This window comes from Bubalus kerabau, chromosome 9 (assembly GCF_029407905.1).
Source record: "Bubalus kerabau isolate K-KA32 ecotype Philippines breed swamp buffalo chromosome 9, PCC_UOA_SB_1v2, whole genome shotgun sequence".
NCBI lineage: Eukaryota > Metazoa > Chordata > Mammalia > Artiodactyla > Bovidae > Bubalus > Bubalus kerabau.
In genome coordinates, this window is record NC_073632.1 from 41269951 (window position 1) to 41297894 (window position 27944).

A 27944-nucleotide genomic window follows, 5' to 3' on the forward strand; every position below is an offset into this window, starting at 1 on the left:
GTATTTTGTCACCTTGTGGGGTGTCACCCATTAGAAGGTCATGAAATTAACTTATTGAATAAAGAGTCACAATAAATAAAATGACATAGAATAGAACATATAAGATTGCATCACAGCTCAGGATTCCTTTTGGAGATGAAAATGTTCTAAATTCAGATTGTAATGATGATTTTACAATTCTTTGAATATTCTAAAAACCATTGAATTATGTGCTTTAAATGGGTAGATTTTATGGTATGTAAAATATTTCAACAAAACTGTTTTAAAAAAGGGGAAAAACTACCATTTCAGCAATCTTTTTTCCCCAACTTGTATGTGTGTAAAAATTTGTTTTGTTAAATGTATTTTGGAATTTGGGACATGGTCAAAAAAGATTGAAAGGTGTTGTTCTAATCCCACTAGCAAATGGGAACTTGAGTATTACAGTTCACATTCTTGATATACAGGTATAGTTATATATCAGGCATTCATATTTCAAAATTTGGTTGAAGCTTGTGAGCAAAAGCAGCACAAAGGCCACGCTGACTGGCATGCTACCTGTCTTCCATAGCGAGAATCCTGTGAAGTCGGCTGCAGCAGTGGGGAAGGCGCATATGAAGAGGAAGTGCTGGGTAAGCAGACTCACACAACTATTACTGAAAATAATCTACACCACTCCAGGGATGTGTCCTAATGTAGGGGCAATGAGCAAACTTAAAATATCTAGACTTCCATGTCTCAGTAGGATATATATACACACACACATATATATATAATCGAATATATATATTTTTTTATTAACTTCAAATGTGTAAGCCATATTTAGAGACTCAGCAAAAGTCTTCTTTCAGAGAAAAATAGGGGAAACAGCATATGACATGTTTAGAATTTGAGATTTTGCCCTCAGTTCAGTGGATGCAATCACTTCTCTCTTAATATGAGGGACAAATGTGAATCCTGAGCAACTTGATTATCAGGAAATGCCACTGTTTTAATGAACTGAAAGTATATAAATATTTTATTTAATGTGAATTTCATCACTCAGCTAACAGTTATTCAATTGATTGAGTGCCTTCTATAGTTATGGCTCTTTACAATATATTGGGAAATTTGCAGAATGTATAGAAGTTATGCTTCTCAGTGTTAGATTTTGAGTAAGCAAGGAACTTGACTATATATGTCTCCAGTTCCCTCTGACTTATTTCAGAGCAGGTTGGGTGTCTTTAAGAGACTTTGCCTGAGTGTCTTAATTCTCTAGTCATTTCTGAAGGATCAACTCTTTGACAAACTATAGCCTATGTTAGCAGCTAGCTTTTCCAGAATTCCCCAGTTTTTCCTCCCACTGGAAGATAAACAGTTCTTTCTGGAACAAGAGATGATTGGCTTTTCCATAAGCTGCAGTCCTTGTTTCAATGGTTGATGAAAATTGGCAGGTGGATCTTGCCTTGCTCTCCTGATTTGCTTCTGAATCAGAGTGGTGAAGAAACCTTATCCTTTAAGTTCAGGAAAAGATGCCTGCTTTTGCCACTTCTATAATACTGGATGTCCTAGCCAAAGCAAGTAGGCAAGAAAAAGGCATCCAAATTTGAAAGGTGGAAGTAAAATTATCTTTGTTTGCAGATAATATGATCTTATATGCAGAAAACTCCAAAGATACCACAAAATACCCTGTTAGAACTAATAAGCAAATTTGGCAAAGTAGCAGGAAACAGAGTTAAAATTAGAAAATCAATTGCATTACTATGCACAAATAATGAACCATCTGAAAAGGAAATTATGATGAAAATTTCATTTACAATAGCATCAATAAAATATTTAGAAATTAACCAAGGAGGTGAATGATTTGTAAAGTGAAACGTTCACAAAACATTTCTGAAACAAATTAAAGAAGGCAAGTAAATGGAAAGACATCCCACATTCATGAATTTAAAAACTTGGTATATTGTCAAGATGTCAATATTATCAGAGCAATCTACAGATTTAATGCAATCCCTATCAAAATTCCAAATACATTTTTGCAGATGTTTTACATGGGATAGAAAGACCGATTCTGCAATTTATGTGGAATCTCAAGTGACCCCAAATTCTGAAAAGAACAGAGTTGGAGGATTCATACTTCCTGATTTCAAACTTATTGCAAAACTATAATAATCAAAACAGTATGGTTCTGGCATTCAGAATTCTAACACTTATACAGTGTCTGGGAAGTAGTACCAATAACTGCGTGTACCAATTGTAATGTTGCTAATGCTTAAAAGTCATGAAATATTTCACAATAAAAAAGAGCAGACTATAGGATCCTTTGGAGCTCAGACAGTTACTTGCACATGTAAAAATAATATGTTTGACACAATGGGCTATAGATGTGTAGTGTAAAATTTAAAAATATCTTGAGATATGTGCCCTGGGTCAGTGGATGGTTCTGTTGCCCTACACATACCCTTGGCACCCACCCCTCTAACCTATATAGAAGTGGTATGACAAGAGAAAACCAGTCTCAGAACACTCCATTTTGCTTGCCTGAAAGAAAAACTATCTTCAAAGATTAGATGGCTCAGTGGGTAAAGAACCTACCTGCAATGCTGGAGACACAGGATATGCAGGTTCAATCCCTGGGTCAGAAAAATCCCCTGGAGAAGGAAATGGCAACCCACTCCAATATTTTTGCTTGGAAAACCCCATGGACAGAGGAGCCTGGTGGGCTACATCCAAAGGTCACAAAGAGTTGGACACGACTAAGCAGGTAGGCAGGATGAGGGGGAAAAAGCTGCCAGACCAACTGGCTGATTTAAAGAAATAAACCAACTAAATTATAGGCATCAGTTACTGTTCAGATGAATAATTGTGGCAAGATGTAGCAGGAGTGTGCTGAGATGAAGCAGGGACACGCTGTCCTGTGTCGACAGACATGGGATGTGGTGAATGAAATCTTGTTTTCTCCCCAGAAAATGCAGACCTCCCCACTGCACCCTTTGCTTCTTCCATTGGAAGCCATGGTATGACATTACGATGGAAATCGGCCAACATCTCTGGAGTAAAATACATCATTCAGTGGAAATACACACAACTTCCTGGAAGCTGGACTTACACTGAGGTATGAACCACTGCCTAGGTATCTGCATGCCCATTCAGTCATGTGACCCCATGGATTATAGCCCTCCTGGCTCCTCTGCCCATGGGATTCTCCAGGCAAGAATACTGGAGTGGGTTGCCACTTCCTACTCCAGGGGATCCCAATCCATGGATCTAATCTGTGCCTCTTGTGTCTCCTGCATTGGCAGGTGGATGCTTTACCACCATTGAACTTCAATCTTTGCTACTCTTCACGTTAAACCTTTTATTTTTGAGGAAAATATATTATTGGATATAGATATTATTCCTTCAGCTCAGCAACACATAACCAACTACTCATATCATTGGTCATTATCTGTCCATCCCATTGAAAATGATGCCAACTAGGGAGGAGGTCAGGGCGGTCATCCAGGCGGGTCCCTATTAAGACAGCAAAAGCAGGTTCAGAGAACAGTCCCAAGACACCAAGTATTTTAACACAGAAAATTAAAGGAAAGCCTTGAGGTAAATGCCAAATAATTGAATCCATAATTTTGCAGGTTTGAAGACGGAAGGAATTTCGGTGTGAATTGTGTGGACTGAGATCGGGGTATCTCAGCTCTGAGCTCCAGGCCTCCTTTTCAGCTGGCCTGGCAGGCCCTGTGCTGTGTGTGCTTAGTCGCCCAGTCCTGTCTGACTCTGTGTGACCCCATGGACTGTAGCCCTGCAGGCGCCTCTGTCCATGGAATTCTCCAGGCAAGAATACTGGAGTGGGTAGCCATTCCCTTCTCCAGGGAATCGTCCTGACCTAGGGATTGAACCCAGGTCTCCTGCATTGCAGGTGGATTCTTTACTGTCTGAGCCACCAGGGAAGCCCTGGATCACTTCATATCCGGAAGGCCACGCATCATCTACAAATGAATCTGTATTCTTGAGTTACAATATATGGAAGCGATTCCATAAATGCTGATGTTTGATCTCTCATTGATTAGGCCGTGTCCAAGCTCTCCTATGTGGTAGAGCCCCTGCATCCCTTCACTGAATATGTTTTTCGAGTGGTTTGGATCTTCACAGCCCAGCTGCATCTGTATTCCCCTCCAAGTCCCAGTTACAGGACTCATCCTTATGGAGGTATGGCATGCATACTTTGCTCAAGAAATCAGGGGTCATTCCAAAGCTTTGGTTTAGTTCACTTTTATTTTAAATAGTGAAATAGATTTATTCCTTTGTTAATCAATCCATCTAACAATGGGGTACATAACTGGGTGTCAAGTCGTCTTCCAGGTGCTCACCATGAAAAGTGAAATTGTTAGTCGCTCAGTCCTGTCCGACTTTTTGTGACCCCATGGACTGTAGCCTACTAGGCTCCTCTCTCCATGGGATTTCCCAGGCAAGAACACCGGAGTGGGCTGCCATTTCCTTCTCCAAGGGATCTTCTTGACCCGGGGATTGAACCCAGGTCTCCCGCATTGCAGGCAGATTCTTTACCATCTGAGACACCAGGGAAGCCCAGGTTCCCACCATACCTTTGATCAAAAGAAAAATCTCTGCTCTAGTACAGCTAGAGCAGAGAAAGGAAAGGAAAGGAAATTTTGGTGGAAAGGAAATTCCCTCGACAGTAAATCTAATAAATAAGGAAAGTATACTGTGAGTAGGAAGACATGGGTTGCTATGGTAAGAAAAATGCTTTGAGCAGGGTCTGTCCAGGAAAAATGGGGAGTGCATTAAAGCAGTTGGTCGGAATAAGCCTCATTATGTGATTAGGAGTTATGGAAGGTTTTAAAGGAATAATTGCTTCAAATGCTCCTTAAAAAGATAATTGGCAAATACACATAGAATGCATTGACTGACATTGAGTGATAGAGACTGGGAAGTACAGAGGTAGGAAGACCAGCTGGGAGGTTATTATTGTACTTCAACTTTTGGTTAGAGATGATTTTAAAAAACAGTCGATATGTTGGAACATTTTCTGATTTATTCTTTCAAAGATTTGATTTCCATACTGGGAAAAGGATTCAAGCCTAGAGCCTTTCAGGGAGACAAATGCCAGGGGAAGACATTCAGGGAGAGTTGCTAGTGTTCTCAACATCTGAGTTAGCCGAGGGGACTTGGAAGGGCTTATTCCAAGCCAGATGTTGGATGTCCCTACCCCTCAGTTCTGGAGAATCAGCTGCGTGCAGAGACCCTCACACTGAACTAGGCCTTGGACCAAACCTCAGCAGGACAGCTGATGAAGCTGGTTGGGGCATTTTCCCTCTCCCCTGATTAGTGCCTTCTTTTTGCTTATAGATTTTAGGGTACATGTGGTCCCTCTGCTGATTATTCCCTGACCATCCTCAGGACCTCAGATTAGACACGGGTCTGGGGCGATATTTGAAATGTTCCAGATCAGAGTAGAATACCTAGACCTTTTTTGTTCAGAGCAGTGCCTCATGGACTCCAACAGTATGGGAACATTTTCCAGTACTGGAGACGTACTGTGGTCCAGGGCAGATGGCTAGTTACATCAAAGTAGCGAAGAAGGCAAATAGTGCTTTCCATTTCTGAGTCTCTCTCTGGATATACAAGCCCCCAAACCCTCCATATGTTTCAGTTCTCATACTGGGTATCCTTTCCATGGATAACATCTCATGCTTCAATTCTGTCTCACTTTTTTAGCCACATCAAAACTTACAGAGTTATCCATTTGTGTTCCGTCACCTTGTGGCCCTTTTCTCTTTCAGCTATGGGAAATATATGACTTTAGATGGTTATTATCGCCTTTTAATTGGGGCCTTTATGAAGATAATTTCTTAATCAGATGGAATAATCACCTTGCCTAACCTGACCAGCCTTTTCAGGGACGACTTTTGTCAGAGAGATTTGGACTACTCACAACTTGCCACGGAGGTGGCATGGAATGTACTTGCAGCGGGGTAGATCATGCCTGTCTGGGTGTGGACTAAAGAGTTAGGTTTTCTGACATCCTAATTCTGATTGGCTAGGAGATGATTCCTTCTTCCCTGTCCACCTAAGTCACTTAGTGCGGGGAGCTGAGGAGTGAGGCAATGATATCTGTGTTTGCTCAAGCTCCTTCTGAGAGTTGGGGAGGAACCGTATCAGAGATCAGTTGAAAAGCCTTTTTAAAACACAGCCAGCAGGAGGGCGGCTCTGTCTTCTCTCTCCCCACTCTAAGGGGACAGGGGTGATGCAGTGCACCTCCCAAAAACTGTTCAGAGGGAGAGAGCCTGCTGAAGGGCAAAGTGGTATCAGTCTGCCTTTCTATGAAAAGAGGAAATAAATGGGTGGGGTTGCAGGGCATAGGAGGTATGGAAAGCAGGCGCGGACTGGGATGTTAGATCATTTGTTTTCCTTTCTGTTCTTTGCCACTGGGGCAGATCCTACAGTCTGCGGGTGAATGCTTGGTTAGCAAATGCATGCTCATTTTCGTCCTTCATGAGGGAAGGGATGCTGCTAAGGCACAGAAAACCTGGATTTGGGGGACCTTGAGAGCTGGCGGGAGGAGAGTACTGTCTGGGTCAGCAGAGCTGATGCCAGCAAAAGGGAAGTAGGCTGTTCTAATTCCGGCTTATCTAAATCCCTATCTTCAGCTAGAACTGGTCCAGCCACAGGACCCTAATGAGGGAAAACGCCCCAGGCCTTACTCCTTTCAACTCATGTTAATCATTGACTTCAGTTTTGTTACAGAGTCTCTTCTCCTTCCTAACCTGGTTCCATCCCGTGTTTTAACTCAGTCAGGTATCTGGAGATTTTTAAGTTTTTCTTCCCCCCTACAGCATTATCCTATTTGTATACTTCCACATTTAATTTTATGGCATAAATTAGAAGTGAGGAAAATAACACTTTCTTTCAAGAGTCCCTTAGAAGAGTAGCTAACTGATATTGTTTAGGGATCAAGAATTGCAGTTCATATATTACCACCTCCTACCATTTATTGTGACTCTTAAAAAAAGTATTTCATTTATGCTAAGTTTTCAAAAAACAAGACTTTTACCCTACCCTGTTTACGTTTTTCTCTGTATATTTTCTGCTCACCGTGTTACCATTATCTCTTCTAGTTCCTGAAACTGCTCCTTTCATTAGGAATATTGAAAGCTCAAGTCCCGACACGGTGGAAGTCAGTTGGGCTCCACCTCAATTCCCAGGTGGACCTATTTTAGGCTATAACTTAAGGCTGATCAGCAAAAACCAGAAACTAGATTCAGGGACACAGAGAACCAGTTTCCAGTTTTACTCCACTCTACCAAATACCACCTACAGGTAAGAATTTAGTGGTACATGAAGAATGTAACCAGCATGGGTGCATTCATGATAATTATCTAAGAAATATGGCTACAAAATAATTTAAAATGTATTTTGAGAAGTCTCATTGACTTTGTGCTGCTGGTTTGAAGTTGTGGTTTCCCTCAAGTTTGTATGCTTATTAGATTACACCATCCTAAGCAAAAGCATTTTCAAGCCTTTCTATTATATTCAGAGAAAAATACAAATGTGAGCTAATAAATATGGGCTAAAAAAGACAACATAAGCACCATCAATATCATTTCTTCATTTAATCCAACATGAAAAAAGTAAAGAGGTAGAATTCTGTTAATGGTATTTTTACATTAACTGTTAAGGGAATTATTTTATTATTGTTAGCTTTTCTAGCATTTACTAAGACCTCTGTAAATTAGGGCATGAGGGTCATGCAGATAGCAGAGTTCTGTTTTTGACCTCTGTGACCCTGAACTATTCTGTGGGGAATGCAAACAAGGACATGATTGATGGTCATTTTAGCGCTGAGCAGCAGCACCAAGTAACTAGATACACGCATTGCCACCTTGTCCTTTAAATAGAAACGTTATTGCTCCTTCTGTTTTTATCCTAAGTTCACACCATGCCACGTAAAACACATCTCTCCAAATTGTTTTTGGAATAGGTTTTCTATTGCAGCAGTAAATGAAGTTGGTGAGGGGCCGGAAGCAGAATCTAGTATTACCACTCCATCTCCAACAGGTATAGACTGGGGGTGTGCCTCCTGTTACTGGCAAGTTGAGGGGTGGAAGGGTGGATTCAGATCTTACAGGTCCTGTGTCATCCGGTGTTCCTTAGGCCCCTACTTGTCTGCCCAAATAACACTGTCTTGTGAATACTTGATAAGTTTAAATTTTAAATGAGAAATCAGTCCCAGCTGACAAACAGGAGTAAGTTGTCAGAGCAAAGTTTTTACAATGAAATTTAAAAATTAAAAAAAGAAAAAAAAAAGGAATTAAAAAAAATGGCCACAAGTAAACACTTGGTTTCAGTTTAAGTCACTAGTGATTATGACTTTCATTTATATACTTAGGGAATACATATATCCTATTCTAACCTCTGCTTTATGGGCCATCATTTAATAAAGATCAGATATCTTTTTCTTCCAGTTTCCTTTAGGTTTTCAAATCTATCTGGACTTAGTAAGTTACATTTTACTATTCTGATATTCAAACTACCAAATTAGCTTTTGTTATTAATTGGCAAGTACCTTTTTTTTTTTTCCGGCTTCAGCATTTTAACGTTTGCCTTGGGAGACTAAATATTTACTGCATGATTCCCACGTAAGCAAAATCTTAATAAAAGAAAATGCTGTTTAGGAAGCACCAGAAATATTTTGGGGAAAGTTAGTTCAAAACATTTGGAATAACATGCGAAAACTCAAAATACTAGGAGTGTGTTTTCTGTCTTGGTGGCAACCCTGTTTGCTGACTTGACCTCCCATTCCCTGAATCTGCCCCCAGATATGCTGGTGGGTGTTTATTGAATGTCATCCATTACTAACCTTTAGTTTCTTTGGCTGTTACTAGACTCTAGGAAAGGAGAGGTATTTTTGTTATGCAAGAAGCATCCAAAGGACGAGTTAAATATAGAGCAGGTTTAAGGTTGTTATTACTATGATTACTGCATAACATTTATTAATTACCCTAAAAGTGTTGATCAAGGCACAATGCATCAGTCTCCAGTCGAATAGGACATCACGCAGAGTTCTGCAGTCCTCAAAGTTCATTATTACAGGCCTTTCTCCTGCCTCAAAGGGAGAGATAATTGAAGACAAAACAGAGCAACCAAAGTCTGTCTATATGTGTGTGTTATGCAACCAGTCTCTCCAGCCTGGGCTGGACTACCTCCACCAAGCAGTCAGATTCCCAGGGTGGAGGATAATGAGCTGAGCTCCTATTTGGGCAAGGCTGTTGAGAACAGTGATACTGCATGTGGTGTTATTTTGAGGGCATTCAGGGGCACGTACCCAGAAATCCTACTTGGTTGAGACAGTACTTCCCACCCCAATCATAGAATTGTGATTTATACCACAGTTGAAATACCCCTGTATCTTCAGAGAATATCTGGCAAAGCTCTTCCGTGTCCCAGTCCCCTTGTTTTTAAGGGTGATATTGATCTTTTTTGTGTCAATATGTATATGATTGGTCTGTCTGTCTATAAAGTCGTGTTGTTCTTTTAGTTCAAGAAGAGGAACAGTGGCTCTTTTTATCCAGGAAAACGTCTCTAAGAAAGAGGTCTTTAAAACATTTAGTAGATGAAGCACATTGCCTTCAGTCAGAGGCCACACACCATAATATTACAGGTCAGTGTAATAGAGAAAAATGTTTCCTTAGTGTGTAAGGAAAGAGCCAGGTTGGCTTTAATACCTTTGTTAATGATTAAATAAATGAGTTCTCTTTAGTGTCAGTGTTTTGTCTGGTTGTTACATAATAACACATGTATTTGCATCACTTTTCCAGGAATATCAGTTAATGTCCACCAGCAAGCTGTTTATTTCTCTGAAGGAACTCTTATATGGGTGAAGGACGTTGCCAACATGTCTGATGTATCTGGCCTGAGAATTTTTTACAGAGGCTCAGGATTAATTTCTTCCATCTCCATAGACTGGCTTTATCAGAAAATGTATTTCATCATGGATGAACTGGTTAGTCTGAGAATTTAAAGTGAACAACTAGATATTGAAAATCTAATGCATATCTCGACATATTAATATTTATAAGTAAACATTCTTTCATTCAATAATTAATCATTGAGTGTTTACTATGTTTTAGATACTGGGTTAGCAATGAATCATACATAGAGTCTTATAGGAGGATCTAGATTTTACCTAGTACTAAGTACTTTATTTAGTCCTGATATACCATTAAATCATCTTTCTTGTGATTTTTCAGAGCTGTGAGTTTTCACTAATGATAATTTGACTTCCATGAGGCAGTGGTAACCTGAATTATCACTGGGTAACAACTGCCAATCATGATTAAAATCAGCTGTGAGCATTTTAAATTATGTAATAACCATGGATAACTTTAGTAGGTCTCTGAAAATATTGGTATTATCAAATCAAGTTTCCTTTTTTGAAAGAGAGGCTGGGCTCAGTCACTGTGGCTAGAAGCCCATAAGCTTCAGTTCAGTTCAGTTGCTCAGTTGTGTCCGACTCTTTGCCACCCCATGGACTGCAGAGCGCCAGGCTTCCCTGTCTATCACCAATTCCCAGAGTTTACTCATACTCGTGTCCATGAGTTGGTGATGCCATCCAACCATCTCATCCTCTGTGGTCCCCTTCTTCTCCTGCCTTTAATCTTTCCCAGCATCAGGGTCTTTTCAAGTGAGTCAGCTCTTCGCCTCAGGTGGCCAAAGTATTGGAGTTTCAGCTTCAACATCAGTCCTTCCAATAAATATTCAGGACTGATTTCCTTTAGGATATACTGGTTGGATCTCCTTGCTGTCCAAGGGACTCTCAAGAGTCTTCTCCAACACCAAAGTTCAAAAACTCAATTCTTTGGTGCTTAGATAGGCCCATAAGCTTAGATATAACTAAAATATTAATAAAAGTAGTTGAGTGTCTCCACAAATATGAAAAATATGTACTTGTATTTCATGGATACCAATAGAATATGAACTCATTAGGATATAGGATATAAAACTGTCTTTTAAGGGCTTTTTTATGTTTTCAAAAAGTGCTCTGCGACTAGTGAAATTCTAAGCACAGAACAGTTGCTTAAGGAATATTTGTTGGCCAAGTTGACTAGAGACACTAATGCTACGGATGTACTTTTCTCTAGGTATGTGTCTGTGATTTAGAGAACTGCTCAAACATTGAGACAGTTACACCTCCCTCAATCATTGCACCTCAAAAAATTGTGGCTGATTCATACAATGGGTAAGTGTTAGCCTTGTAAATGTGAATTCTCTTCCTTTGGCAAGAATCTTAGGGAAACTTGCTTGCTAATAATATCGTAGTGACAGATGAGCCAATCTGATTTCATATTTAATTAAATCCAGGCAAAGTTTTCATTCTTATAGAGCCAAGAGGAAATTTCTTTCAAACTTCACCCACAACTTTTCTAGGTAAGCAGGTTTTCCTTTCTCCTTGGCAGTAGCTTATGGGCATATGGGAAAAATCTCTTCTCTGGGACTCAGGGACCTGGCTTCTCTTCTTGGGTTTGTCATGATTTTATGCATGACTCAGAGTTTTATTCCCCCTCTGCTCTCCCCATGAGAAGCCCTTCCTGCCTATCTTTCTTCTTTTCATTACACCATTTTCTCTTGCTGAGCAGTTCAGTGCCTGTTTGTTTTTCTGGTCTGGTTATCATGGATTTAGCATTCTTCCACTGACTCCTTTCTGCTGGTTTTGGGTGGTTCTTCCCAGCTGTTTTTACTCATTTGTGGGGTACTTCATCATGATTTTGTAAAATGCTAACACTATTGCCTCACTTAATTGTGAATATTTTTAAAAGCTTGTTACTGTTGTTCAGTTCCTAAGTCGTATCTGACTCTTTGTGATCCCATGAACTGCAGCATGCCAGGCTTCCCTGTCCTTCACTTTCTCCAGGAGTTTGCTCAAACTCAAGTCCACTGAGTCAGTGATGCCATCCAACCTTCTCATCCTCAGTTGCCCCCTTCTTCTCCTGCCCTTAATCTTCCCAGCATCAGGGTCTTTTCCAGTGATTTGGCTTTTCGCATCAAGTGTCCAAAGTATTGGAGCTGCAGCTTCAGCACCAGTTCTTCCAATGAATATTTAGTGTTGATGTCCTATAGGATTGGCCTGTTTAATCTCCTTACAGTCCAAGGGACTCTCAAGAGTCTTCTCCAACACCACAATTTGAAGGCATCAATTCTTCGGCACTCAGCCTTGTTTATGGTCCAGCTCTCACATCCATACTACTGGATAAACCATAGCTATGACTATATGGATCTTTGTCAGCAAAAAGCTTCAGTTCAGTTCAGTTCAGTCGCTTAGTCGTGTCCGACTCTTTGCGACCCCATGAATCGCATCACGCCAGGCCTCCCTGTCCATCTGCAACTCCTGGAGTTCACTCAAACTCACGTCCATCGAGTTGGTGATGCCATCTAGCCATCTCATCCTCTGTCATCCCCTTTTCCTCCTGCCTCCAATCCCTCCCAGCATCAGAGTCTTTTCCAATGAGTCAACTCTTCGCATGAGGTGGCCAAAGTACTGGAGTTTCAGCTTTAGCATCATTCCTAGTCTAATACAAATGCAGGATTAGTATTGCTGGGTAGCAACTGTGCAAAATAATACCATGAAGTTTTAAAAAATGGCTTAAATGTTTATGTTTTCTTCCGTTTTGTCATTCACAATGCATGGGAATATTTATTGACAGATTTTGACTAAGAATTTCTGTGTATTGGAGAAAAATGTTTCATAATAAATGACAGGTTCAGTCATGTAAATTTTACATAATATGCTTTCCTTTAAGAGTAGACGTCATTAGAAAACCTTTAAAGACCCCTATTGTCCTTAAATTCTGATTCCTTAAGAAGTCACATGTAATAATTAGGAGATTAAGCCTTATAAGAGAGGCTGACATTTTCCAGGATTCCAACTTCTAACTTAAATGAATAGAGCATATTTGTAATAAATGCCTTTACCAGTTTGCATCTTGGGAAACCCTGTACTTATCCACTCTGGAGATACTTGTTTCTGATTGCCCAGCAGGATAAGACAATGGTGTTCCTCCTTCACCCTTGCACTGACTCACACCAGGCTTCTTTTGCTCCTGTGTCAGGTATGTCTTTTATCTCCTGAGAGACGGCATTTATAGAGTCAATCTTCCTGTGCCTTCTGGTGGGGGCTCAGAAGCCATGCGTATTGTGCAGAGTGGTACTTTAAAGGACTTTGCAATCAAGCCACAGTCCAAGCGAATCATTTATTTCAACGACACTGCCCAAGTCTTCATGTCAACCTTTCTGGACGGCTCCGCATCCCACATCATCCTACCTCATGTCCCCTTTACTAATGTGAAGAGCTTCGCTTGTGAAAACAACGACTTCCTGGTCACAGATGGCGAGGCTGTTTTCCAACAGGATTCTTTGTCTTTTAATGAATTCATCGTGGGATGTGACCTGAGTCACATAGAAGAATTTGGCTTTGGCAACTTGGTCATCTTTGGCTCATACACCCAGCCACACCCGCTGCCAGGCCGCCCGCAGCAGCTCTCCGTGCTGTTCGGCTCCCACCAGGCCCTGGTTCAGTGGAAGCCCCCCACACTCGCCATCGGAGCCAGTGAGTTCCCTGTCCCCCGCCTGGAGGCTGGCCTTGTCAGAAGGAGAGGAAAACTTAATAGGCTTGGCATGGCAACTCAGCTTTGAGAGCCCTTGTGTGATTATTTAGCCATTAACCCAAAGCGCTACTTAGCACTCTCTCTGTCTCCTCTCTCTCACACATACACACAGTGTTATTATGTTTGTTCTACATTTACCAGTTTTGATAAATAAAGAGAATTTCTATATTTCATCATGTACATCCCAACAGAAGGGTTGGAACATTTATTGAGTGTCTCCTTGGAGCCAGGCACTGACATTCTAGTTGGAGGGAATGCATTAGCCAGGGGAATGGAACACTTGGGTTGAGATTTTGTATCCAGGGAGACCTTGCATGAATTTGAGCCTAAAACTCTCGGGACTTGAATTTTCATCTCTGGAGAGGCAGCATGTGTGGTGGGTATGCAGGTGGGCTCTAGAGCCAGCCTGCACGGATTCAAAGGCTAGTCTCATCAATTATTAGCAGAATGACCTGGGCAAGTTACTTAGCCACTTCATGCATGTTTCCACTGCTGGAAATAAAAATATTAATTATATCCTTCTAAGGGATTGTCATATAGACCGAATTCAGATGCATAGGTAGAACCCAGAACAGTATCTAGCATAGAAGTTGGCAATTTTTTTTTCTTTTAATAAAAGAAGGACCAGATAATAAATATTTTCCATTTTGTGGGTCATACAGTTTCTGGGATAGTTACTCAACTCTGTCTTTGTGGTATGTAAGCAGCCATAGATAATATGTAAATAAGTCACCGTGACTGTGCTCCGTTACAACTTTGTTTATAAAAACAGGCAGTGGGCCAGATCTGTGGGCTGAAAACTGTGGGCTGCAGTTTGCCAACCTCTGGTCCCCTAGCAATCATTGTCTGCTGCTGCTGCTGCTAAGTTGCTTCAGTCGTGTCCGACTCTGTGCGACCCCATAGACGGCAGCCCTACTTTTACTTTAAGACCAAGTTAGTTATGCCTGTTTGTTGTATATCTCAAAGATGGCTGAAAATGAATTAGCAAAATTTTTTAATTTTTATTTTTTGGGCTTCTAGGAGAGTGATATTCTGCTGACACTGGAATAGTATTAGAGATTCGTCGTTAAGCGTTTATTAGGAGCTTGTATAGTGTACCCTTCTGATAGTTCCATGCAGCCAGTGACACAGCACAGAGAGGGGACAGTGGCCTCCCATTTGTTGGCAAGACGTCTCCTTTGATGAGACAAAATGAGTGAGTAGAATGGCCACTGTCCTAATCATATCATCAGGTTAACCCTGGCCGATTAAGGGGTAACAGGCCCAATTATCCTTCCACTCAAGGTGAAGCTGTAGATAAGTTTACTGAAAGTCCTTTGTTTGCCCTTGCTGATGTCATCCTGGTCAGTAATATTGTTTAACTCTTCCGCATAGGTCCTTCTGCCTGGCAGGACTGGACTTATGAGGTGAAAGTATCAACCCAAGACCTTCCTGAAACCACTCACGTGTTCTCTAATATAAGTGGGACCATCCTTAATGTACATGACCTTCAGAGTGCTACAAAATATGAGGTTTCTGTGAGAGCGAGTTCTCCCAAGGGGCCAGGCCCTTGGTCAGAGCCCTCAGTGGGAACTACCCTGGTACCAGGTGAGAGAATGCTCTTGATTTAGGGAGTGATTCTGACAAAAAAGGCTTTCTGCCTGTCTTCTTTAAAATTTCTCACCTTAGATGTGGTAAAGAAATGAGAATGAGGGTGCATTGACCCTTGAGCACGTTTCTTGTCTGAGATTAGGAAAGTAAGTGAAGCACAGTGTGATATTAATGTTTCTAACGTTCTATTTTATACTGTCCAAGATGTTTTTGAACAAACAATATAGTTTTATTCTTCTTCGTGGTTTTCTCCTTTCTCATGGCTTATTAAGCTGTAGCACTGCTTGGATGCTGAAAGTCTCGACGAGAGAAGTTGAGGGGCTGTGAATTATGTTGAATTCTGTCCTCTTGGTTGAAAGAAAACGGAAAGAACTGAACCATTTATACTACTGTTGCTTCTGAATATCACCAATAGCTAAAGCAAAACAACAAAAAAATTTGCCATGATGTGACATTGCTGTAGTGGCAGCATCATACACATTTCTCTTCACGTTCAATTACAAATATTTACATAAAAATCAAAGTGTGTTTAATATGATACAGTATTCTTCTAAGCAGATATGATTATTCGTATACTTCCAGTGTATTTTTCAAAATGCTGATTTACTTTATAAAAGAAATCTAACAAACAAGATGTGTACCTAAAAATGTGTGTTTTCTGTGATATTTCTTTCAATTTTTTTTTAAACCAAACAGCTGCAGAACCACCATTTATCATGGCCGTGAAAGAAGATGGACTTTGGAGTAAGCCATTAAATAGCTTTGGCCCAGGAGAATTCCTATCCTCTGATATAGGAAATGTGTCAGGTAAACACCAAGTTCCCTGTACACTTGGATGGCAGGTTTCTACTTATTAGACTTCCTGAGATATTCGACCAATCAGAAGAATTGAGTGTTTTAATATTAGGTCAATAAGGAAAGGAAAAAATATTGAATTATACTGCCCATGACATGATGAAGAAAATGTCTGTTCTCAAGGAGGAGGGCCATTTATTACTCTACAAAATGTGAGGTTATTTAATGATGTATGCCCATTTCAGGAAGGCTTTGATACACTTCTCGTGTGTTTTAATCTCTCAGTGTCATCTCAAAGTAACAGCCTATCCTGTTCTATGAAGATAGCTATAGTTAAGTAATTTGTTATGAGTTTGCTATAAGACTGGAGCACAGAACAGCTATATGAAGTTCTAAATAAAACATAAGAAAGAATTTCATGGCAAAGAAGATTATGTAATAAATGCCTAAGGCAAAACTACCCATTTATTACTTAATGGCGTCTTCTGTAATTATCTAATTATTTGATTTCTTTATTTGGTCGTTAAAAATTACCATAGCACTTCTGACCAAAATGAGTTGGACTTAGGAGGTAGTGTGGTACTAATGGAAAGAATGATACTTTGAAGTTGGTTCAAGTCTGGGTTCCTCCTCTTTTCATCTGTGAGACCTTGGGCAAAATAGATAATTTCACCTAGTCTTGGGTTTGCTATGTCAAAAAATGGAAATGATTTCTACTTTAGAGCTTTAGGAGTTGAGTGAGATATATAAAAGTGCCCAGGACAATGTTGGCAAAGAGGAGATGCTCAATGAATATTAGTTCCTGTGTCTAGTTCCAGGCCTTAAGATTTTAGATTAATGTTATTGAAGCATTCTTGACACATCTCTGAAGCTCTAGTGAATATCCATGTTATTGCTGACGTGCATGTGTGATTTGCTGACACACTATGTTTACACTGGCATACACGAGAAAATAACTGCTACCAATTCACTTTGTTTTGAGACATGGATTGGTATAACAACAGCCTCTACTACAGCGACATGAAAGGTGATGTTTATGTATGGCTGCTGAATGGGACAGACGTCTCAGAGAATTATCACATACCCAACATTGCAGGAGCAGGGGCTTTAGCTTTTGAGTGGCTGGGTCACTTTCTCTACTGGGCTGGAAAGACCTATGTGGTAAGTTGAAGCCTGACATCCTACATGCTCTCAAACAATGCCTACCCACTTCAGTGACTGGAATGTTATTTTCTTGATTTTTTTCATACTTGTGTTTCACCTATGTTATTATTTACTTAATATTTGTCTCTAAGCCTACTCACCTTTTAATTAAAATATTCATGTAGAAAGGAAAGTCTATATCAGTATTTGATTAGTTATGTATTTTCAATAATATCTTGAAATACATATATTAAAATGTTCACCAGTGGAGTAGTGTCCTGGGGAAGACGGCACACCCCAAAGGCATAATGAAAAGAAACTAAGTGAGGGGACTATTTTCAAAGCATGGACAGGGCTAAGGAAATGAGCATAGGACGGTGAAGCATGCTCTGGGCTAGCAAGTGTGGGAGGATATTACTGCCTCTAGGCAGAGAGGACAAGGGAAAGAAGGGAAAGAATGGTGAGGGCTGTAGCTTTAGCAGAGTTGCCAATATGAAAACCAGCCATTGTCAAAAGGTATAGTCCAGCAAGGACTGATACGATAGTACACATGTACCTCCATCCCTCTTTTCTTCTGCCCTCTGATCTTCTGCCACTGCTTCCATTGGCTGCACCTCCCTGGAAGCCAGAGAACAGGGAGCTAGGTTGATGCAGTCCATCACTGTCAGGCTCAGGGGGCACTGAGGAGGGTAGACAGGGTGGGATTTGGGGACCAGAGGAAGACATCCTGTGCATTGTGCACACTGAAGAAAAGAACGGTTGATGATGAGATCAACGGTCTAATAGATCAAGAAAAAAATTGCTTCAGTTTTACGATACAAAAAAGTCATTTTGGTTTTATGGTACAAAATTGTTTCCTAATCAGGATGGCACATATCCATTTGTTTATTTATTCATTATCTGTTACCAGTATGTTTAGAGCCTTGACAATTGGCATAGTAGAGAATATGAGGAAAATAGTAGTCATGTCTCTGCCCTTGAAAAAAATATATCAGCTTTGTTGAGATATAATTTATGTACCATAAAACTCAACCTTCGATTATATAAAATGCAGTGGTTTTTAGTGTGTTTGCTGCACAACCATCACCACTTGCCCCTGCTCTTTTCATGACATAAAAATAAATTCATGGGGACTTCCTTGGTGGTCCAGTGGCTAAGACATTCCCAATTCCTGGGGGGGCCTGGGTTCGATTCCTGGTCAGGAAACTAGATCCCACATACCACAACTAAGACCAGTGCCAAAAAGAAAACATTGTGAATCATTAGAAGAAGCACACAGAGCATTGTTGTTGTGTGTGCTCAGTTGTGTCCGACTCTTTGTGACTCCATAGACTGTAGCCCACCAGGCTCCTCTGTCCATGGGATTTTCCAGGCAAGTATACTAGAGTGGGTTGCCATTTCTCCAGGGACAGAGCATTGTATTTAGAAGCAAAGTAATATGGTATAGTATGAATTCATAAGTGCCAGTGACTTGTAGGCAGAATGGAGCTGAGTGGGGTTAATCAGAGAATGATTCCCAAAATGGATTAGTATGAAAATAGTTTTGAAGGAGGAAGTGGTAGAGTAGTATAAAAACTGGTTTCAAGTATTTGCTCTGTTTCTTATAAAATGATTTAACTTCTTGAAAAATCACTTCACCTCTTTGAACCCAGCTTTACTTGTGAAAAAGTAGGAAATGGAAATTCTTTACAGGCTTAATGTGAGGGTTATAATAACTAATATTTTAAAGATAAAAAAGAAGTACAGTGCCTAGCATATAATAGGTACTTAATTATAGTAATTAATATTAGGGAGATTAAACAGACAGAGAGGAGCAAGGAGAGACATCACTATTTGGAGTATACATCTTTGGGAATCTAATCAAATACATTCTTATGTTTTGATTATGTGTTGATTGTCTAGGTGTATGATTAGAAACAGCAAGTATTAACTCAAAATAAGTGTATCTCCTTTCTCTTTGGAGACATGAAAAGGAGTAAGCTTCCTTGTAATTACATTCCCAAAGCTAGGTGCATGACTCAGCACAGAGTGCCAGTAAATATTTATGGTTGGAGAAATGAATGGATGAATGCAGTAATTTACTAACAATTGCAATAAACTATTCAGAAATAATGATGCCATTGAAAAATCACTAAAACTGAGTTATGACTATTTTATAGATTCAAAGGCAGTCTGTGCTGACAGGACGCACAGACGTTGTGACTCACGTGAAGTTGCTGGTAAATGATATGGTGGTGGACTCAGTTGGTGGATATCTCTATTGGACCACGTTATATTCAGTTGAAAGTACCAGGCTAAATGGAGAAAGTCCACTTGTATTACAGGCACAGCCTTGGTTTTCTGGGAAAAAGGTGAAAGTTAAAAACATAAGATCTGATCATTTAATTATACTAAATAATGCTGTTGTATGGTTATAATAATACTATTTCCACTTGTTGTGAATACTTCAGGTAGAATCTGAAAGGAAATACTACTATGGTAAGATCTTGGTATAACCAAATTTCTCTAAGTCTTATTTGATTGTCATAATTGATTAAATAAAATATAATATGGAGATTTTTATGTTTTGCTTTATCTTGAATGGACTCACACTTTAAGAGCATCTTAATTTGTCCATTTTTATAGTCTTTAGGAATTCTATCGGATATTTGAGAACGTCTTCTTGGGTGATTATTAGGTGTTTTATTATTTTTAGTCAATTTCTGGTACTGACTGCTCTAATAACTATGCAGCTCCTAGGAAAGTTATTTGACTTCTCTGTGACTGCTTCATTAACTGAGTAATGGGAATATTAACAATTGTCCTCCTTCTTAGGGTTGTTGTGATGATTAAATGAGATAATTCACGGGAAGTAGTGAGAACAACCACTCAATAGTTGTTATATTTTGTAACTCAATCTAAAAAATGCAGTAATATATTAAGAGAAATGATTCTAAGGCAAATTTTTTTTTACTTCCTCAACTTCTAGAAGCAATATGTATTTTTCTTGATCCTGTTTAGGTTCCCTCTAGCTATCCATCTATATTTTGAAATTTTATTTTTTCTGATGATCTTAAGAATATGTCTACTGTAGAAATTTTAGAAATTACTGAAAAGTGGAGGAAGTAATAAATCATTCATACTATTTCTATCTATTTAATATTTCTTAAAATTTTTATCCCTTTTTGTTGTCAATAGAGATAAAACATACATAGTATAGGTATACCAGATCATTTATAAACAAACAAATTGTTGAGTCATTCGATCCTTAATTCCAAAAGACATGCTAGTTATAATTCCTAAGATTTTCATATACAGATTATAACACAGGTATTTAAAAGAAATAGAAGTTTACACACCAGAGATTATTCATTTCTGTCAAATAATGAAAAGATCTCTTAATTGTATTTTGGGGCCACTTGAGTCTGAATACAAAGTATATTTTTTATGTTTCGATAAAAAAATTTTAGGGGAAAAACTCTTGTTTTAAAGGCATATTAAAGTTAATAGTCTCTCAAGAGTAACTTCCTATTCATCCCCTTGACTTCGTCTGTAATCACCCTGCTGTCCTGATCTCGTCCTTTGGGATACATCTACTCAGGATAGCCCTGGAGTGGCCCTGGGGACTTTTCTATAAATGAGTGAATTTTTAGAGTTCTCAGCATGTTTGAGGAAATACATTTTTGTTTAAAATCCACTCCAAATTCTCTCACAGGCTGGCTAATGGTGCTGCTGCTTGTGCCAATATGTGTTCTGGTTCCGCTGTTTGATGTTTTATTCATCTGTCTCTGTTAATGCTAGTGAGTGTTTTGAAGGTAATATGTTTTACATTGAGTAAAGCCTTCCCTCTCATTGTCATTCCTTTACATGCTACTCACAAATTTATCATGGAGTCATAAGATAACTTTGAAATCAACAGGTATAATAAAAGTCATTTATAGAAAGACTCATTTGTATGATGAAAAGGGAAAATGAAATGAGATATTCCTTTAAAGTGAAAAGATGTAGGACTCATAGTATATAGTACATTTTACCACAGGATTAAACTTCAAGGTTTTAATTTAGATCAAAGGGATTATTTCCAAGGGATGGGCTTTGTTAGACATAATGATGGTTACCAAAGGTTTATGGAACACCCTCTGACACTCTTTAACCATGGGCTCCAATGGCTGGTGTAAAGGAATGGGGTAATGACCCATCCCCTGAATTTGACTTATGGCTGACATAGTTTGTCATATTTCAGCAAAGGGAGTTGTAGAATCTTCTTTTTTAAGAGATAAAGTAGAGTTAATCTGTGATTTATAAAACTCTAGGGCATCTCATTATAGATAAAAAGCAATATTAACTTGGTTTCACTTTAACTGGAAAAATTATCAATAAATCTCTTTTAGCCTGAAGCAAGGACATAATTCAATTCCCCAAAGGCTGGAAATTGCTAGAATAGTTTTCTACCTTTTGGAAAAAGAGTAGGTTGAGTTTTCTTAAAGACAAAAGACTGTGATTCATACGATGACTGAAGGTTCTGGCAGCCATGAAACTCGAGATTATTTCTTTATAGCAAGTCTTGGGTAACCAAGTACTTTTAGTTCTTGGATACTTCATTGTATTCTTTTTATATTTTTCCCTGATTGATGCTTTTGTTTATATGCTGTTATATCTTGCTAAAGGTATAGTCATCAACTTTATTTTATCTGATACCTCTTAGCCTCCAGGTCTGCTCTAGAAAGACTCCACTACTCTGAGGTCAGACTCCTTGTAATCTCAATACCTATAAAGCCAAAGAAAGCAAAAAAGATCCCTTGGATTGTAAATTCTATCTCTTGCACTCTATTTCATAGGAGACTCAGTCTTTCCACAGGTCTTACCTAATCAACTGGACTTAAGACACAAATTGTAACAAGAAGACAAAGAAAGGGTAATAAAAAGTGGTTGTAAGATGTCAGCTGGAAATGGGACTAAAGTTCCATATGTACACAACTCTATCCAATTGTATCACGTGAAAACCATGTCTATATTGTATTTTAGAAAATTATCAGTATGTTTTCGGTTGTAATTAACAGATATTAATATAATTTAAAATGGCTTGAATGGTTGGTTCTCAAACTTGGTGACACATTGGAATTATCTGGGGAATTTGAAGACACACTGGAGACTGGGTACCATCTCCAGAGATCAAAATTTAACAGAATGCCAGACTGGAAATTGATGTATTTAAAGAATCACAGGTAATTCTAATCTGCAGCAATGTTTGAGAACAACTGATTTAAACAACGATCAGATTCACTGACTTACGTGGCTGAAGAGTCCAAAGTTGTGCTAGCTTTAGACAAGGCTTGGCACAGTGGTTCAAATTTCCTCATTCAGTAGGACCTGGAGTGTGGTCGAAAATTTGTATTTGTAACAAGTTCCCAGGTGATGCTGATCCTGGTAGTCCAAAAATCAAACTTTGAGAACCACTAGAGATAAGAATATAGAAGTGAATAATAGATAGTTCCTGCCATTTGAGGATTTTTAGGAAACCAGTGCTTATATCCAAACTACATAGTAATAAGCATATTTACATGATATTTATACTCAGTAAAAGGTAAAAATCACTAAGTTTATTATTCCAAAAAGGATGCTAAAGAGAAATCTGTAGCTTAAGCTTGATGTAATCACAAAGATTAAACATGTATTTGATTTGTTTTCTTTCCTTATTTTCTATTTAGGTAATTGCTTTAACTTTAGACCTTAGTGATGGGTTCCTATATTGGTTGGTTCAAGACAGTCAGTGTATTCACCTGTATACAGCTGTTCTTCGGGGTCAAAGGTGAGTAATACTGAAGGTAATTGGTTGAAAAAGAGAAAGTAACTTGCCCCTTAGTTATAAATGATAGTGCTTAAGAATTCATTTATTCTTTCAATAAACATTCACTAATTATCCACTGTGTTTGCAGACATTGTGCTTGCAAGGAAAGATGAGTTTGTAAACAACTAATTAGTGTAGAACATGGTGAATATTCTACGGCTTTCCTCTTAGCTCAGTTGGTAAAGAATCTACCTGCAATGACAGAGACTTGGGTTCGATTCCTGGGTTGGAAAGATCTCCTGGAGAAGGAAATGGCACCCCACTCCAGTGTTCTTGCCTGGAGAATCCTATGGACAGAGGAACCTGGTGGGCTACAGTCCATGAGATCACAAGAGTGAGACATGACTTAGCTGACTAAACTGCCACCAGGGTGAATATGGCAATGGGGTATAAAGAGAGTCCAGTAGAGGCACTGAGGAGCATGCCCCTCAAGAGCCTAGGAAATGAATGGATAGGTTTCTATGCTTCTTAACACAGTCTCTAACTATGATTATAGACAGGCATGTAGACATCTTTTGGAGAAGGAAATGGCAACCCACTCCAGTGTTCTTGCCTGGAGAATCCCAGGGACGGCAGAGCCTGGTGGGCTGCCGTCTATGGGGTCGCACAGAGTTGGACACGACTGAAGTGACTTAGCAGCAGCAGCAGCAGTAGACCTCTTTAGTTGATCTATCTGAATGCTTTGTGTTTAGTATTCTTATCTATATACTTGATTATATTTCCTTTTGTCACTATAAAATATTCTCATTAATCTATGGTAATACTCTTAATCTTTAAGACTATTTTGGTATTCAGTTCAGTTCAGCTCAGTTCAGTCACTCAGTCATGTCCGACTCTTTGCACCCCATGAACTGCAGCACGCCAGGCCTCCCTGTCCATCACCAGCTCCTGGAGTTCACCCAAACCCATGTCCATTGAGTCAATGATGCCATCCAACCATCTCATCCTCTGTCATCCCCTTCTCCTCCTGCCCTCAATCTTTCCCAGGATTATGGTCTTTTGCAGTGAGTCAGCTCTTCACATGAGGTGGCCAAAGTATTGGAGTTTCAGCTTCAACATCAGTCCTTCCAATGAACACCCAGGACTGATCTCCTTTAGGATGGACTGGTTGGATCTCCTTGCAGTCTAAGGGACTCTCAAGAGTCTTCTCCAACACCACAGTTGAAAAGCATCAAGATCAAAAGCATCTTTTGCACTCAACCCTCTTTATAGTCCAAATCTCACATCCATACATGACCACTGGAAAAACCATAGCTTTGACTAGACGGACCTTTGTTGGCAAAGTAATGTCTCTACTTTTTAATATGCTATCTAGGATGGTCATAACTTTCTTTCTAAGGAGCAAGCGTCTTTTAATTTCATGGCTGCAATCACCATCTGCAGTGATTTTGGAGCCCAGAAAAATAAAGTCTGACACTGTTTCCACTCTTTCCCCATTTATTTGCCATGAAGTGATGGGACCGGATGCCATGACCTTAGTTTTCTGAATGTGAGCTTTAAGCCAACTTTTTTCACTCTCCTCTTTCACTTTCCTCAAGAGGCTCTTTAGTTCCTCTTCACTTTCTGCCATAAGGGTGGTGTCATCTGCATATCTGAGGTTATAGATATTTCTCCCAGCAATCTTGATTCCAGCTTGTGCTTCTTCCAGCCCAGCGTTTCTCATGATGTACTCTGCATATAAGTTAAATAAGCAGGATGACAATATACAGCCTTGACATACTCATTTTCCTCTGTGGAACCAGTCTGTTGTTCCATGTCCAGTTCTAACTGTTGCTTCCTGACCTGCATACAAATTTCTCAAGAGGCAGGTCAGGTGTTCTGGTATTCCCATCCCTTTCAGAATTTTCCACAGTTTATTGTGATCCACACAGTCAAAGGCTTTGGCATAGTCAATAAAGCAGAAATAGATGTTTTTCTGGAACTCTCTTGCTTTTTCGATAATCTAGCGGATGTTGGCAATTTGATCTCTGGTTCCTCTGCCTTTTCTAAAACCAGCTTGAACATCTGGAAGTTCACAGTTCTATTGCTGAAGCCTGGCTTGGAGAATTTTGAGCATTACTTTACTAGCGTGTGAGATGAGTGCAATTATGTGGTAGTTGGAGCATTCTTTGGCATTGCCTTTCTTTGGGATTGGAATGAAAACTGACCTTTTCCAGTCCTGTGGCCACTGCTGAGTTTTCCAAATTTGCTGGTATATTGAGTGCAGCACTTTCACCAGCATCATCTTTTAGGATTTGAAAGAGCTCAACTGGAATTCCATCATCTCCACTAGCTTTGTTCGTAGTGATGCTTTCTAAGGCCCACTTGACTTCACATTCCAGGATGTCTGGCTCTAGGTGAGTGATCACACCATTGTGATTATCTGGGTCGTGAAGATCTTTTTTGTACAGTTCTTCTGTGTGTTCTTGCACCTCTTCTTAATATCTTCTGCTTCTGTTAGGTCCCTATCATTTCTGTCCTTTATCGAGCCCATCTTTGCATAAAATGTTCCCTTGGTATCTCTAATTGTCTTGAAGAGATCTAGTCTTTCCCATTCTATTGTTTTCCTCTATTTCTTTGCATTGATCTCTGAAGAAGGCTTTCTTATCTCCCCTTGCTATTCTTTAGAACTCTGCATTCAAATGGTTATATCTTTCCTTTTCCCCTTTGCTTTTTACTTCCCTCTTTTCACAGCTATTTGCAAGGCCTCTTCAAACAGCCATTTTGCTTTTTTGCATTTTTTTTCTTCGGGATTGTCCTAATTCCTGTCTCCTGTACAATGTCACGAACCTCCATCCATAGTTCATCAGGGACTCTGTCTATCAGATCTAGTCCTTTAAATCTATTTCTCACTTCCACTGTATAATCATAAGGGATTTGATTTAGGTCTGCCTGAATGGCCTAGTGGTTTTCTCCACTTTCTTCAATTTCAGTCTGAATTTGGCAATAAGGAGTTCATGACCTGAGCCACAGTCAGCTCCCGGTCTTGTTTTTGCTGACTGTATAGAGCTTCTCTCTCTTTGGATGCAAAGAATATAATCAATCTGATTTCAGTGTTGACCATCTGGTGATGTCCATGTGTAGAGTCTTCTCTTGTGTTGTTGGAAGAGGGTGTTTGCTATGACCAGTGCATTCTCTTGGCAGAACTCTATTAGCCTTTGCTCTGCTTCATTCTGTATTCCAAGGCCAAATTTGCCTGTTACTCCAGGTATTTATTGACTTTCTACTTTTGCATTCCAGTCCCCTATAATGAAAAGGACATCTTTTTTGGGTGTTAGTTCTAGAAGGTCTTGTAGATCTTCATAGAACTGTTCAACTTCAGCTTCTTCAGCATTACTGGTCGGGGCATAGACTTGGATTACCGTGATATTGAATGGTTTGCCTTGGAAATGCAGAGATCATTCTGTAGTTTTTGAGATTGCATCCAAAAGATGCATTTGAGTACTGCATTTCGGACTCTCTTATTGACCATGATGGCTACTCCATTACTTCTAAGGGATTCCTGTCCACAGTAGTAGATATAATGGTCATCTGAGTTAAATTCACCCATTCCAGTCCATCTTAGTTTGCTGATTCCTAGAATGTCGATGTTCACTCTTGCCATCTCTTGTTTGACCACTTCCAATTTGCCTTGATTCATGGACCTGACATTCCAGGTTCCTATGCAATATTGCTCTTTACAGCATCAGACCTTGCTTCTATCACCAGTCACATCCACAGCTGGGTATTGTTTTTGCTTTGGCTCCATCCCTTCATTCTTTCTGGAATTATTTCTCCACTGATCTCCAGTAGCATATTGGGCACCTACTGACCTGGGGAGTTCCTCTTTCAGTGTCCTATTTTTGCCTTTTCATACTATTCATGGGGTTCTCAAGGCAATAATACTCAAGTGGTTTGCCATTCCCTTCTCCAGTGGACCACATTCTGTCAGGTCTCTCCACCATGACCCATCTGTCTTGGGTGGCCCCACACGGCATGGTTTAGTTTCACTGAGTTAGACAAGGCTGTGGTCCATGTGATCAGATTGGCTAGCTGTCTGTGATTGTGGTTTCTGTCTGTCTGCCCTCTGATGCCCTCTCTCAGTGCCTACCATCTTACATGGGTTTCTCTTACCTTGGATGGGGTATCTCTTCATGGCTGCTCCAGCAAAGCACAGCCGCTGCTTTTTACCTTGGACATTAATATTTTGATATTAGGATATTAAGAAAGTCATAGCAGCATTCTTATGCTTAGTTTGCTGGGCACAGCTCTTTATCTCTTTACTTTCAATTTTTGTCTTTACCCTTAAAGTGTGTTCCTTGTAAACAGCATATAAGTTTTTGCTTTTTTATGCAGTCTGACAGTTTCTGCCTTTTAATTCGGGTGTTTGGTTCATTTACATCTAATATAATTATTTATTGATATGCTTGGATTTAAGTCTACCATCTTGGTGTTTGACTTCAATTAGTCTCATCAGCTGTTTATTCCTCTATTCTACTTTACGCATTTTTGACAGTGAATAAAATACTATTTTAGTATTCCATTTTATCTCTTCTCATGACATTTAAATTATGTGTATTTATAATTTTCTTTAGATTGCTTTAAAGAGTAAAATAAGCACTTTTATTTTATTTATTTATTTATTTTTTTTAGTCTCTTTTATTTTTATTTTTTATTGAAATGAATCCACCACAGGTATACATGTGTTCCCCAATCTGAACCCTCCTCCCTCCTCCCTCCCCATACCATCCCTCTGGGTCGTCCCATTGCACCAGCCCCAAGCATCCAGCATCGTGCATTGAACCTGGACTAGTGACTCGTTTCATACATGATATTATACATGTTTTAACAGTAAACATCTTCAACTTACTATTGTCATATTCAAAGTGTTCTTATTTCATAAATGATTTTATTTTATTATATTTTTTAGTTTTTATGTTGCACTTTTATTTTTTTATTTTTTTTTATTTATTACTTTACAGTATTGTATCGGTTTTGCC

At 39.4% G+C, this 27944-nt stretch overlaps 1 protein-coding gene across 1 annotated transcript in view; it reads left to right on the plus strand.

Moving 5' to 3' along the window:
* Window positions 1-27944, plus strand: part of ROS1 (ROS proto-oncogene 1, receptor tyrosine kinase) — a 135463-nt gene that overhangs the window by 35548 nt on the left and 71971 nt on the right. Inside the window, exons 6-19 of the mRNA XM_055534733.1 lie at window positions 551-611; window positions 2925-3073; window positions 4023-4161; window positions 7089-7290; window positions 7952-8028; window positions 9509-9631; window positions 9789-9973; window positions 11112-11209; window positions 13077-13573; window positions 15006-15218; window positions 15918-16028; window positions 16999-17177; window positions 19319-19510; window positions 22847-22947. Coding sequence (XP_055390708.1) covers window positions 551-611; window positions 2925-3073; window positions 4023-4161; window positions 7089-7290; window positions 7952-8028; window positions 9509-9631; window positions 9789-9973; window positions 11112-11209; window positions 13077-13573; window positions 15006-15218; window positions 15918-16028; window positions 16999-17177; window positions 19319-19510; window positions 22847-22947 — 2327 coding nt within the window. The remainder of the gene's footprint in view (window positions 1-550; window positions 612-2924; window positions 3074-4022; window positions 4162-7088; window positions 7291-7951; window positions 8029-9508; window positions 9632-9788; window positions 9974-11111; window positions 11210-13076; window positions 13574-15005; window positions 15219-15917; window positions 16029-16998; window positions 17178-19318; window positions 19511-22846; window positions 22948-27944) is intronic.